This window comes from Calliopsis andreniformis, chromosome 4, assembly GCF_051401765.1.
Source record: "Calliopsis andreniformis isolate RMS-2024a chromosome 4, iyCalAndr_principal, whole genome shotgun sequence".
Lineage (NCBI taxonomy): Eukaryota > Metazoa > Arthropoda > Insecta > Hymenoptera > Andrenidae > Calliopsis > Calliopsis andreniformis.
In genome coordinates, this window is record NC_135065.1 from 4,319,994 (window position 1) to 4,335,736 (window position 15,743).

At 40.1% G+C, this 15,743-nt stretch overlaps 1 protein-coding gene across 6 annotated transcripts in view; it reads right to left on the reverse strand.

The window, feature by feature from the left end:
* LOC143178352 (uncharacterized) overlaps nucleotides 1-15,743 on the reverse strand; it is a 116,053-nt gene that overhangs the window by 74,115 nt on the left and 26,195 nt on the right. For all 6 annotated transcript variants that reach the window (XM_076376945.1, XM_076376947.1, XM_076376946.1 and 3 more), the window contains exons 4-5: nucleotides 13,852-14,356; nucleotides 10,550-13,315 (exon numbers count right to left, since the gene is read on the reverse strand). In XM_076376945.1, the coding sequence (XP_076233060.1) occupies nucleotides 10,550-13,315; nucleotides 13,852-14,356 (3,271 nt within the window). The remainder of the gene's footprint in view (nucleotides 1-10,549; nucleotides 13,316-13,851; nucleotides 14,357-15,743) is intronic.

Genomic DNA, 15,743 nt, shown 5'->3' on the forward strand with positions numbered 1-15,743 from the left:
TGTTACATAATTTCCTGAATGATATTAATACCAAAACGAAATTCTGAAACGTATTATAAATACGAATAAACCTATAATATGAACCACAAATTGTATATTCTTGATTTTTATCTTCAGAATGCTCTTTAGGTTTCTAGAGGTTCCCCTCTTTAGCCCAAAACCCTACATTTACAAAACTTTCAGACGTCCATCCACTATTGTTATCCAGAATGAACTCCCATTTGTCATCGTACATTTAATCTATCCAACCCCAAAGCTTCCTCAAACTGACATTTTCATCAGATCTGCATTAGGACGTGTGCTCCCATCCTCTCCAATTGGAATACCCATCAGCAAGGGGCGAGGGCCGGATTATATTTCTGCATTGCACGATGCGAAATATGCGAACTGAAGGCATGCGCGGCCGAACGTGCCCACGGTTAAATATACACCTATATGCATGTAGGTGTACCGGCCAGAGTAGCCTTATTAATCTTATTTCATTCCAGCACCAGTCCGGAAGTCGTTCGAGGTGGTTCGAGCGCGCAGCTAGCCGCTCGTAGAATTCTGACTTTTTGTTTCGCTGTCGTTACATAAAGGCCATCGACAATGTCCCGTCTTTTATTCCTTCTGTTTTCTCCTCTCGTGTCCGATTGCTTTTTATATGCTCCTCGAACGTTGCTACAAACTACGTCAAACATGCACGCTAGCTTGCTCGCTCGCCGCTAGGGTCGGTCAATTAAGCCCATGCGGGACCTTAAATCATTCCAGAGCTGGCCAACTGCGCGTCTTTATCGAGCTAAAGCTTTGTATCACAGCGAGCTCGTGTAATGCGAGGCTGTGAGTTATGTTATGGAAATTTGAAGAGAAGTGCTGTTCCTTTTTTGCGTGTACCTGTTGATCACTCGAGTCGCAGGTACTTTCTATGGTAGCAACAGCGACTTTGACACACGGTTAGAGAGAACATATTGATATTTGAGTGTAAGAGAATCGTAGTCGATAAAAATGGTTTTATGAGGTTTCAAATAATTGGCGAAGAGAAATATTCTAAATGTAACGTTTAGTTTTTGATAAATTGTTTCTAATCTGTGGAACTCGTCAAGCTAGAACTGTTAATATTTATCTTTGAAAGACAATATTTAAGCAAGAATGCATAACTAAAGTTCCTACATGAAAGAAATTACTAATTGTTCAAATTATTAAGTTTTTAAATTCTCAAATTTACAAAGTGTCGTGTAGTCAAACTTTAAATATTTTATAATGACTTATAATTCAATAATTTGAGTTTCATTACTATTAAGTCTTTTTTAAAGAAGCGAGTACAATATTTATTTAACACAAGCTAGTCACGATTCTCCCTGGCTCCTAAAATTATTATCTCGTTTTCCATCACTTCTATTTTTATTAATACAGTGTTATTTTATTACAGATCCACGTCTCAGTGACAAGTTTATAGTGAGAGACGCGTTTCTGAGATTAATTTACATGCTAATAGACCAATTGAGTCTTGTCAGAGATGTGAGTAACAATGTATAATAAGCGAAATTTATTTGCTATAAATAATTTCTGTAAGCTCATTGCAAGAAATACATCGTGAGGTAATAGTAAATAATAACTGTAATTTGTGTTAGAAAAATTGGAAGTTTGAAAAGAATGTGATCCAGAAGTTATTTAAGATTTAATATAACTGCTAGGTTTCTAAAATCCATTGATTTTCGTTTTTTACTTACATGTCTAAAATCCATCTGATAGCATGAAATTATAGTAAATTGTAATAAATAATAGTCTTATTAATGTAAAAAGTAACATGAATGAAAGTGTATAAAATTTTAAAAAGTATAATAGGAAGTAAACAACATGTAATGATCATCTCAATGAAAATCATCAACTTGCTCGACACTTTGACTGCCACGTCACTCATGCGTAAGTAATAAGTCTTATTTACATAATACTAAATAGTGTTAACTTACACGACTACGGATGAGCTCAAAGAGAATTTTCAGTAAAAATTACTGGGAAAGGAGAACAGTGTGGTGATCGAAGAATTAATGGAAATCAACCTTATTTACATTTATAATTGTTGTGCATATTGCGATAAACATTCTAACGAACACACCGTGGCAGCCAAGATGTTAAGCAATCTTGAAAGTTACTATTTTGTCTTAAAAAAAGATACATGACAAGATTACACAACAGCTCCATTAATGGAGAGTAATTAAAAAAATTCTAAATACAGCCTGAGTAGGGCAAAATTATGTACCATGTAATCAATTCGATAATGCATGAATGAATCAATCATGATGTAGTCATCAAATGTCACTAACTCATCCATCATGAATTACAAAATGACAACACCTTTCATTCACTCGTTGAATTAATACTAATTCATTCTAAATTAAGGAAATAGAAGTTCATGACTCAAGTAACGATAAACAATTGTATGAATTTTTCCCACAGTGCTCAAATAAAAAATACTATTATAACTATTATTAAAAAATACTAACTTCAAATCAGAAATACTTTGCCATCTGTAAGTAGTATAATTTTCATAACAATTAACAGACGGTTCCAAGCGTTTAGCCTGTGGTTACATATTTCATACATAATGAATTAATTATACATGTACAGAACTCCCACAATTATAAATTCTTATTTACAATTAAATAAAGTAGCCAACTCTCAGCACTGAATTAACTCAAACACTTTCAAAGCTATATAAAACTATCAAACTGGTGTGTCTACATCGCTAGCGTAACAAAAAGCAAAGAATCGACGCATTACTTAACGACTTGATAAAATCGTTGAAGTCACGTCTCTAAATATACAGCCACGACAGTTCGAACGAAAACACAAAAGGGAAGTGGATGTATTATTGCTGGAACGCGGCCCATTTTCCGCAGCTTTCGAGACTCGTTCGCTTCCAGGGCGAGAAACGCGGCGAGGATCGTCGCGTGTACGATCGGGTTCTTAAATTACATTATTCGCAGCTTGCGATGATTCATCGGGCCTAACACGCCCGACACGTCGTTGGAGGAGTAAACAGCCGTGGGATATCGGCCTCGTTGCACTTGGCGTTTCGTTAAACAAACCAGCGGGATTGCAAACTTCGAGTGGCCGCGACTCGAGGGAGATAAAGCGATCCCGCGATTGCAGGGAGGATAACAAATTGCCAGGCAAAGAGTCAACGATACGTCGAGGGAACGCGGAGGAGAAGGACAGCGAGTGCTTTTTGTTCTTCCTGCTTTCACTGTTTTTCGGTGCTCTGGCAGAAAATTTGCAGCTCGAAGTTGCCCACGTTCCAATGGCGAAAAAGACTGATTGTGCGATGCAGCTACAAACTTCTCTTTTAAATGGAGCTCGTTTAGGAGCATGTGTATTGGAGGACGATTCTGGTAAAGTTAGTCAAAAGATTTCAGAAAATATTAGCAGATAAAGTGAAAATAATATTGGAATCGTTTGGTGGCAGGCGTGATGAAAATTGAGTTAAGAAGAGAGAAATGAATTTTTGGAGCATAGCGGAATATCAACTATGCTTGCAGAATTTTATGAATTTTCATTGAAATAAAATGCTGGTATACTAATTTGTGTGCTTGTTCAACCAGTTTTTTCATAAATAGAAAAATAGCATTTGTCAAAAAATGTTCAGTCTTCTAAAGTATTTTTGGGACGTTTGAAACAAAATCAACCTTATATTTTTCTAACTAACAATAGGGTTAACTATTATTAAATTTTTAGTGTTTCATTTTCCTTCTATTTCTCCTACCGATACATTTACTCAATTTCACAATATTTTAAAAACAGGGATATAAATAGTAAAATATACATGAAAGAACATAGTATGCATGGTAGTATCCTAGCACTAAGATCCTTCTGGGAATCGTAAAAAAGTGGAATATCGATATCGTTAAAACGCCTACACGTGTGGAGCCCTTTAAAAGGAACAAGTAGAGTCGAGCCGACGCATAAGAAAGATTAGCCGCAAGGAGCAGGCTAAGCTGATTCGACGAAATTTCACGCGATAAAACGAGCGTTTGTAAAAACTAAACAAGAGGGGAACGATCAGACACGGCTGTCGTTCCAAGAAAATGAGTTCGATCGCTGGATAACGCGAGGCAATGAACGATGGGCAGATGGAGAGTCAGACAATCTTTTAAAAGGCTTAAACGCCGATTCCTAAAATCCCCTTTCTTTCGGTGATAAACAGCATTGAAAGGAACAGTCTGTTGGTGGGCAAAGTCAGAACTAAGCTGAGCATTAGTGGTTGAGAAAGACAATACTACAGGTTAGCAGTTTGTATATTCAAACTGTTTCTTAATAATCAAAATTTTCTGTATTAATTTTGTATTATGAACATGTGTTCTATTATACGTATGTGAGCAGGTACCTATGTTTTTAAACTGCAAGAAAAGTTTCTTTAATACATTCTCATCTTACTAAAACTATATATAAAGTCTGTTTTGTAAGACCTAATTAAAATATACTCAAATTTATTGAGATATGACTTCACCCTTAATTCGTTTATGTTTTGTGAGTCACAGCATTTATATTTACTCAAATTTTAATTTTGTAAAATGTATTTGAAAAATCTACATTTATAAGTAATTACACTGACATTCTAAATTGGATTTTCAACCTTTAAAATCTGAAGATTGGGGTTTGCTACGTTTCGCCTAATGAGAAGAACTTTTGAAGCGTAACATTTACTTTTTAATAATTCTTTGCTAGCTTGTAGAACCCATCAACCTCAATGCGTCAATGACCTACTTTAAAAATGTACGAGCAATAGTCGATAAAACACTAGAAAACTTAAATATTATAGAGTTCAAAAATTTGACTATTTGAAAATTTATACTTAGAACTCTGACTACTGGAAAATTTATACTCAAAAATTTAACGATTTAAGTACTTGAATATTAATCAATTTCAATGTCTAGAAACTTCAAAATTTTAAAACCTTAAAATTTAAATAAATCAAAATGTTTTAGTTTGAAGATTTATATAATTGAACATTCGCAAATTTAAGGATTCGAAAATTTCTAAATCTACAAAAACTACAAGAAGATAAGGCGTACGCTAATTATAAACGATATATCCAACAGAAGAGATGTTGAAGAATCCTCAACGAGTTCTACAAACTGCCAAAGACTCTTTAAAAAGTGAGCGTTACACGTCGACAGCTTCCCTCGTTAGTCCTAACGCAATAAATCTCACCCGAATCCTCGCTCAGACCAAATATTCCAAAGCATATGAACCCCACGTAGGACCAAGCCTCATCCCAGAACTTGGCCATCACCGTCAGCGCGCGATAAAGCTCCTAAACACGAGAATGCAATAATACTAAAAGTATGTGGGTCCGCAGCACGTGCGGGCTTCCAAGACACGCGGGCCGTTGCTCCGCTCAGACTTAAGAGGTCAAGACTTAACGAAAACGCCAGGAGAGAATCGTCGTCCCACACAGCCGAAATAAACAGCTATCCTCTAACGATGACCAGGCGCGATCTGCTTACCAGACCCATCGAAGCATGGGAAATGCATCGTTAGGGGGGACACGATACAGGTTAAACGACGGTATTTGGCGTTACAGAATGCAATTAGGTCGGATCGGGTCGAAACGACATGGAACACGGGACGAGAGTGAAATTCGATTAAGCGAGGCGAACTGGTTCCACCGAGGTACGTGGGGGAGACTCTAACTCGAGGAATGATTTGCGGGGCCGACGATCGGGCGTACGCGAACGAGAGTGAAATCCGTATCGATCGGATGAGCGTGAAGCCTGATTAGGAAGAGGAATTAGAACCGATACACGAAGAGAACTGTCCCGCGAAAGCGACACCATTTAGAGACAGAGGGGTGAGGACTGATAACGTGAGAGGATTTGAGAAAGCGACGATTAAACGAGCCAGAAATATTTGTTTATAAAATAACTGAAGCAGACCTTCTTTCGGTATCAGAAAAGAATTATTAGACTGTAGGTGTTTGTACAAATTAGTACTTTTTTCAAATATAATAATGGAGATTTGTTTCATCTTCTAAATAAAGAAATGAATACTTCAATATATTCTACGTTCCTTTGTACGTCTAAATTTCTCACATGCATAAACATCCATAGATTAAACAATTGTAGAGAAACGAAAGAGGTACATGTGTTGATGTGCTACTTATTTTCTTGGAATTGGACTTCACCCCAAACCTTCCACTAGCTCGGGCTTCTTAGAGTTAATGAACTGTCTCGTTGTGATTTTGTAGGGCACTGTGATATCAATAGATTAGAAGCTTGTTAAGCGGAGTCTCGATTAGTCACAGTCTGTTTTACTCAATCAGAATTAGTAATGTTATTCGATGTAATAGTAACGAAAGTACAATAGATCACTGATTTGGACTACGTTATTGAACTTCAACTATGCATTCCTGAAATGAATCCTTCCACTGCTAGCAAAGTCTATCCTTATCAATATGCAATTGTCAGTGTTTTTCGATGCTTCAACTAATACGTATAAAGGTATAGTAAATGGAGCAATAAGCTTATATCGAGGACACAGTGTATAAACGCAGATGACCAAGGAACATTTGAAAGCACCGAGGCTGGCAGCTGTTCGACTCTTGCTGGCGGCCATTACAAAAGCCTCGGTATCACTGACCTCGTTGCTTCCAGCCGCAGAAGAAAAACATACGCTGGCTCGCGAAAGTGCGTGCTCGAACACTTGTAATCGGGAACGTTAATGAACGAGGCATGCGAGTTTAAATAGAGACCTCGAAGCGTTCGTCTGTAATGAGTGCGCTGCGGAAGTTTACGCGAATTTAAAGTTTTGTAAAGACAATTGAAGAAGTGGAACCTAAATAGAGATTTCTTCTTCTATCAGAATACATGGTGATCCATAGTAGCCTTACTATTTAAAAATCTAATAATTTCTTTTCAATATAACGCATTTTAGAAATTTTTATTTAGATAGGGAAAACTTGTTCTTTGAAAATTCATTGCGAAAAAATTCAGGATAGGATAACAGATAAAATAAATTGAACTTTATTTTAAAAATCAATGCTTCATTGTTTAAACATGGGGCAAACGCTGAAAGGAGTGAAGTATTATTAGTTTTGTGGGTGGATTTCTGATATAAAAATAGCGAGAGGGAATAAAATTCAATTATTTTTATACATTCCCTTGTGAATTTTTCCTGGATTAAAAGTGCAAGAGAAAAATTCCCAGAATCAAAAATAAAATTTTTCAACGTATAGTGAAAATGAAGTTATTCAATTTGTAAATGGTAGTCATCTATGGATCAGCTGGTACAGCATGTTGATGTGAAAGTAATGTCAGTTTTCAACAATACCAGAACGCAGTAAATCAGATATTACTTTTTCATCGACACAATATTATATTGTGTATACCCTAGTTCACTTTCGACCTCTTTTACAACACATTAAATTTGTCATAAATGCATATTGCATGTATATAATCAGTCTTCTAATAAAATACGCATAGAGGTATGATGTTGGAAAATCTTGAAAAATTGTCACAACTTATGCTATTATACCACTTCAAGACATTTATATCTATCAAGTATTACATTTACAAACACTTTCGAAACAATCTTTAACAAATTTCGTTTATTTATATCAGTTAAAGTTATTGTCTCCTGACACTACTAACAATAAGTTGACTGCACTAATTGGTAAATGATATTTATATGAAGGTTCTAGCCGTTTAAAGATGAATTTCGATAGTGATAATATAGCTGAAGATATGGATCATCAAAGAGATAATGAATACATCATTGGTGTGCAGGATATTTAAAAATAACTATTGCATAGGTCAAGCTTTGAGATTTGATATCTATTTAGATAAGAAATTTCAGAGATGGAACTTGAAGATAAAAAAAATGTTTACAATAGATATAAAAGAAATTTTGTAAGATAATATAGCCGATAAAAATTGGTTCAATGTCATCAATGTATACTTTAAATTTATTTTTTAAAAGTTTTCTATCACATGTTCATAATTTTGAATTTCTATGATTTGCTAATTAATATAACCTACATTATACTCTTCGAATGACCTAATTATTGGGATGCCAATAGGTTGATAAAAAAGTGAATGGCCTGTGGATCCACATTTATTAACACTTTCGCCACAGTAAACAAGAAACAAGTGCTCGAACAGCAGATATTTAACAGCTCATAATTATAAATAAAAATTTCATTCTCTTCTTTATTATATCTATTATTTAATTTACGGTAGCGATATAAAGTAAAAATTTATACGCCAATATTATTTGATAATAGATAAGCATAACTACATCTGTATATAACAAAGTGAATCGAAGTGATTATAGTAATTATTTGTAATTATTAATCTAGATCAACAAAATAATTGAAAAATATTAAGTTAAAATGACTTTTAAATAAACAAATGATAAAAAATTCAAGATTCGATGAATTCAAATGTATCCCGAAAATGACTGTCTAACACAAATTATCAGTAATGATATAATTAATATCCAAGGCGATCCCACTAAATATTTTAATGATGCAAAAACAATCCTCAGAGACTATAATCACGTAATCGAAGAACCTTTCATAACTCTATACATTGCTAAATATTACTCGAGCTTTGCCAACATGTCTAACACCACATATCTGACAACGAACGATGACATTCTGAAAATTTGTGTTTAATTTATGTATCTTCTCGCAGACAGTCCCGATAAGAGACATTTTAATAGGTGCATACTTCCTTGAGCCACTTTTCCACGAAAATCCTCTGATATGTCAAGGTACAAACACTATTCATGGCAGATTATTGTATCTGAATGATCAAACAACATACTTTAAGATAAAACCATTGACTATGATCAGAGATGTAAGACTTTCACGACGCAGCATTATGCCCAACATCAGTGTGTCATTCTTAATAAAGCTAGTTGCAATGCTTATGAAACGCTGAGAAATTTCTTCTAAAAGGGCACGACTGATACCCAAAAGCCTCAACAGTGAGAACTGCACCGACCATGATATTTGATTTCCGGTAGCCCCGTAACAAGCACTCAGGTTATAAACAGAAGGCTCGACGTGTGCGCGTAACACATTTCATAATCCGACAATTATGTAAGGCATTACGTTGCCCGTTTTCGAATAACATTGTGCACCTTTACGTTCAATAAATCTATTAATAAGCGATCCTAAACCGGCTTTATCGCGCAAATATTTCTCTGACGACGAGTCCCTGTGTATACGGGCCCGATAAACGAGCATTACGTGGGCGTAGGAGATCCAACTCGCGAACCGACACATTTTTCTGCGCTGCTGGAAAGGCAAACGTTTACAAACGAAGCCCTAGAAGCAATGTAAACCGTGATTCACGGATGGCTCTGTATACCTGCGTGAAACCATGTAAACAATTGCTGAGGTCAAAGTCAACGCTATTGGAGCGACGCTGTTAGCAGTAAACAGAAAGAAAGGGGAGCAAATTCTTGGTGGCCTAGAAACTATTAAGATACTCTGTCTAGGAATATTTTTACTTGTCTGGCAAAACTATACTCACGTGTATTCATTTTGCAAATAAGGACAGTTCTGTATTTTGGAGCTGTCTAGAACTTTGTTCATACTAATCAAATTACTTGAAATTAAATAACTCCATATGCTGAAACTACTTTACCAATGTCGATTTGTTATTTGCTTCACTTGAAATTTGAAGGAAGATTAGGAGGATGTTCATTTTATGGACAACTTTCGTTACATTGCTTAAAATTTGGAAGGATATAAGCTGGATAAACTTTAGTCTGTTTTGGTTCTTTTTCAGCTCAAAGCATCTGTATAAATGTGGTGTGTATTGCTCTGCCTTACAACCACAGGACCAAGTAATCTACTACTCCCCCATGATATTCATTTCTTATTATACTTGTTAACTTGTGAACCGGACCATTCCTTCATTAAGAACATGTTCGTTGTATATAGAATTATATAACTGAACATAATTGCAGACAGTTTAATTCGCTTTGCTTTGAGTAAATACTGTATACGTCTCTATACTGTGCAGTAATGGTTACAAAAATTGCACCACCTTGAAACTATCAATATCTTTGGTTTAACTATTCTATGAACAATAACCGCCTCTTATCTTTTCACCCTAAAAGTACGATGTATAAAACAATTGAGAATAACTACCACGTATATAACATGTTTACATATTCTAGGAACTATACTATTAAAAAATGGTGCAATTTTATTAACCACTGCTATATAGTTCTTCAATTTCTACAGACACTGAAATCAAATTCGCACAGCAAACAACTCCATTTTGCTCAATGCGAAAGAATGTTCTCCAAACAAGTTAACAGGTTAAACTGCCGTTACTCCCGAGGATCACCCATTCTCTTGTCAATCCACAAATTCCAGGCCCAGAAAAGCATCAATCTTCATTCTTTTCGAATGGAGGCACAGTGGATTACCCAGCCCTAGGGTCAGCACATTCGCAACTACAAAAGGGCACGCTACTCCTAATCTCGATCCTCCTATACCTATTTGCTTTCAGGCAGAATCAAGCAAGCCTTAACAAACAAAATAATGACTCACCTAACATTGGAGGAACTCCGTTGAACGTCACTGACGCTCCTTTTGCAGCTCACGTCCGTTTTGCCATCCGCGACGTTCTCCTCCCTCTGCCTCTCTTCTTCGGGCGGGTGCAACGGAATTATGATATAATCTGGCTCCTTCTTCTGCTCCTCTGTCACCTTCCCGCGATTCACTTGGTCGTGCGAGTCACTCTTTTTCTGCATCTCTGACCGCGGCACTTTCGATCTACCACTGAACCGCAGCTTGGAGAACCTCTGCAGGAAGCCGCCGAGGCCACCCTTTTTCCTTTCCTCCTTCGCCATGGTGGCGGACGCGTCGGCGACCGTGTTCCTCTGGAACCTCGTCAAGGACGAGTCCTTCTTCGAGGCTGGCGAGACGAGGGACCGCTTGGTCGTCGCCGACATGGTCGCGTCGTCTACCCTGGCCGCAGTTGTTGTTGCCGCCGCGTTCTCCTCGTGACGTTTGTCGCGATCACCGCGATGATTCGTATCAACTGCCACGGCCACTGCTGGATTCCCACTCCCTTGACTGGGCTCCAGGCCGTCGCTATTGCCGCTACTGCTGAGTGGGGGGGAACGAACACCGTGGACAGTGTGTCCCCTCGCTGTTTCCGCTGCCTCCTCCTCCTTCTCCAGCTCGTGCTCTCTCTCTTTCTTCACCACCGTCTGCTCCTCCTCCTCGCCCGTAACCTTCTCCACGGAAGCCTCCTTCTTCTCGGCCTGCTTTTCCACTATGACCCTCCAGAGCCGTTCTCCAGCGGCGTTGCACAACGAAGGACTCTCCTTGCTGACGCTTCCGTCAACCTCCTCTTTGGCTGCCTGCTCCTGGACCTGGTCCTGCTGCAGAAGACGCTCGAGCTTCTCGGGGTAGAAATCGCTGATAAAGGACCTCTTCGGGCAGCCATCGTCCGCTGATTCGAGGAGTTCGTGGGTTCTTGGGGATGATTCTGAGATGCGCGCGTTTTCGAGTACTGGGGATTTGTCTTGAGACGCGTGGATGTTTGCTCCTTCACACGATACGCCCCCCTCTGGGCTGGAGGTTCCTATGGGTTTGGTTTCCAAGCAGGGATAATCTATCTCGTCGTCTACTACGGGATGGGCACTACGATCTTTTCCATAGGCTGAAAATGTATCCGAGTTTTTTTTTATCTGGCCGAAGAGAGTCTCATCTTCTTGCTTCTTCAGCACCTGGCCCAGTTGGCGCATAGGAACCCTGGTGAATGGACCCTTCGAGAACTGTAAAGATAAATCCTCCATGGACTTGGAGTATCTCCTCGTATCCTGATGAGGTTCGCTAAGATGGAGATTCGACGTTGAGCTACTGCTCATGTGTTGCACCATGTCGTTGACCCTGAGTCGCGAAGATCGCCCTGAGAGTGACTCTTCGAGCTCATCGCACGCGTCCATCCTCTGGAAAGCACCTCTGGAGGACTGTAGAGCCTTTATGTAGTCACACTGTACAGCCAGCTCGTAACTGGCGTTATTCAACACTCGCTTCCTTCCACTAGAGCCACTCCTAGGCGACTTTGGCCCTTTCTCACTGTCATTGCTAATTTCCTTGCGAAATCTGCCCGGTCGGAAGTTTCTCTCATCGATCTCGAACTGCTGAGCTAGCTCGTAACTGGCGTTGTTCTTCACCCTTCGCTGTTTCCCAGAGGGAGTCCTCTGAATTCCATCTATCATTGACAGAGAGTTGTTACCATTTGCGAGGGTAGCTTCTTGGATCTCCCGTTTGAACTGCTTAATGGCCTCGTCGACCACGCCATCGATATCGTTCTCTATGGCGATGGCCATGTCGAGCACGCAGTTTCCACGATCTTGAGTCTTCACGGTGGAGGTGACTTGCTTCTTCTCTCGTGGCTTGGTACAGTGGTCACCAACGCAATCTTCCTCTTCGTTTATCGTTTCCTCAATCTGGTCCATCTTGCCGTCCACCAGCGAACTCTGTGAGGCCTGTGTTCGCACCGAGCTCATCAAAGAGCTCTTTATCTGACCGACCTCGTCCTTCTCGCCGTTCTGCCGAACTTCCTCGACGCTATCCAACCGCTTCTTCTCGTGTACGCCCGTGATCTCCGCCATTTCGTGGTCGTGTAAGTTCACTTCAGGGCACGTATCATCGTACTCCGCGGAGACGCCGCAGAGATTCAGGTCGACGGGCACGCTGGCTACCCTCGTGTAATTCTCGAATAGTATCGACGTGGAGACAAAAGACGTTGCCCTTGAGCTGGTGTACCCTGCCAACGACCGTGGACTGTGTGCGGACTCGTCGACGCTGCTAGGCAGACTGGGCGCGCTTTGAGATTTATCCGTGAATCTAAAATTAAAGCACTCCTCCTTGCTCCACCCTTGACGCTGCTGGTGCTGCCGCGGCTCGTGGTGCTCGAAGTCGTCGCGGTGTTGCGACTGTTGATGATGATGGTGATGATGATGATGATGATGATCGGCAACCATGTTGTTGCGACTGTGCGCCATGCTGCCGGCTATATTTAACCTGGTCTGCAGCAGACGAAACGAACTCGACACGGTCGCCTGGCCAGACTTCAGGTCCAACAGCGTGTCCCTCTTCGACTCGACGCCGATCTCTCGCAAATCAATCGTGTTCCTATAGTCCAAGGACGTCGCGTAGTTGCACGTCGGGTCCCCGAACACCATCAGTCGGTCCTCCATTTCGGAGCTCATGCGACTGTCTTTCAGCAGTCGATCCTCGTCCTCGAGATCCTCCTCATCTTCGTAGTCGTCGTACTCTTCATCGTCGTGCCAAAAATCTCTGCTTGGGAGGAGAGAAACAATCGTCGAAATGCATAGAATGTGAAATATTCAGAGGAATGATGGCGTATACTGATATGTACGAATTGGTTAAGAGATGAAGTTTGTTTATTTAAGTACACAAAAGAGGAAGTCCAATTAAGAAATGCCGAGGGCTCTGGTAATTTCAAGTCTTCTCGAAATTAAAAGTAAAAGTCAAGGAGGTCTATTCAGGGTCGTGATTGCAATAACTTGGCCAAAAAACGAGGGTCATGTAGCAAGCTTTAATTCTAAGAGTCGTTGCCAAGGAAATCTAAAGACCTCCGCGCGACGATCACAAAATGTCATTTATCTTTCGCATAATGTTAAAATCATGCAAAAATATCCAATATAAATATGATAACTGTTCTACAAATCATTTATCCTCTCGAATCCAACTTGACAACCTATCTCTGTATAAACTAATACTTCCTTTATCAAAAGCTACGAGCAACGCCTGATTACTATTACCATAAATCCATGCAGGACACTTATCACTAACAGAGCGCAGAATCTTACCTTGAACGATGGCTGTTTCTTCGCACTCTCGACAGGTCCGAGTTGTGTTTCAGGTACAAAGGCGCGAAACCATTGGTCAAACTTCGATGGCCAAACTCGTCCTCCTTCTGACAAGTGTCCAGGCTCTCAAAGCTCCGGTAAGGCCTAATCTTCAGGAAATGATCCGTGGCATTTCCGTATCCGTTTGGCAGGACTTTATCGTAATCCTGCTCGAGACTGTCAGGTGACGTGTTCTCAGGATAAGAGGCGTTCGATCGATTCGAATACTCCAGCGAATCGAAGCTATAACTAGAGGGTGACAGAGTGGCACAGGTCCTCTCCAGCGACTCGAACTGCAGCAAGGAGCTGGACCTCGAGGAGACGGATGATCTCGAGGACCCAGGCGACGCTGGATAATCCTCGAAGGACACTTGGTGATCCCGATCGCTGGTACCATTGTTTCTGCGACGTCTCTTCTTGGGCACCACCGAGTTACACTCACTCCCGCTGCCATCGTGCCTTTCATCTTCGAGGAAATTAACAGGATGATTAATTATGGTACGTGGTGTTTGTTTTTATATGAAGGAGTTGAGTTTCTTAATGGAACTCAAGAGAGGATGTTTTGACGCCTTTTTTGTGCTAATAATTTGATGAGTCAGGAGTGTGAAATTGGAGCAGATATGAAGTGATATGTATATAAAATAGATAATGTAAAATTGGTTTGGTCAATTTCATTGACCTAATTTTTAGAGCAGTGTATAGGTAATTGTTTTGAATAGTCATTTAGTGATTTTAGATATTGGACTAAAACCATAATTACAGTTTTGTACTATGATAAATAATATGAAGTTTAGTCGGATATTAACATTAATGTTAAAATTACTGGTTCGTAAACTGTAATTTTATCAACCTATACAATTAAGTAAACAGGAAAAACGTGTAATCATAATTCTCTGCTTCAATCATCAAACCTCGTGTTCATAATCAGTACTCTATTACTATACGTACTCTACAGGCCGAAAGGTTTCAAGTACTTGCTCCTGTTCGTTCCAGCTACACTATACTTACAGCAAGTACCTGCATTTAACTTGAAGTTATTTTTCAACAACAATTATACCTAGTTTTCCTTATACCACAAGAATCCAATAAAACAGTGCATTTTAATACTACCACTAGACTTGTGTATTTAATACAGTAATCTATTTTCCTAAATTTACAAAATAATTTCAAACTTAGAGCCAGTAGTGTGCACAACGATCACGCTACTCTACAATTCCAAGCTTCGAGCAAGCAGTCTAATGGCCAGAACCTCGTCAACAAATCGTTCCGAGCGCGAAAGCCGTGACCAGATCGAAAGGCAAATTAGGATCGTTAACGAGCCTGTCGCGCGATAACGTCGCGATCGAAGGGCGTCATTTTGGGGCCCCGTGCTCTCGCGTCGGGAGGCGTTATCGCGGGGCCCGTGTCGTGTTGATCACGTGTCGACATCGACGGTCACGAAGTCGACACAACCGGTGACCGCATAACGCCGTAAGCGCTGCTTCCGGTTGAATGAACCGTAGCTTCCTGACGCGGCGCGGGTAGGAGACACCGCGTGAAACTGGTGGCGGGTGAGCGAACACGAGGATTGGCCGACCCCTCCGTCGAAGACCCACATCCGTGACTCGACTTTATAAACTGGGCCGCGAACAGGGGAATCCTCAAACGGCGCGGGTTTTCACCGAGTTTCTAACGCCGCGAGACTGGATGTTGCACGAGGGGGAATTAGTGGGAGAATCTGCTCGCAGATGTGATCTAAAAGAAGTACCTATTTCTTATTACTGTAAGAAAGATAAGGGAGGATACTTTGACTGAGGACAGTGTGTGCATATGTTTTGAGAAAATACAGATTAATTTGGGAGGAATATATATAC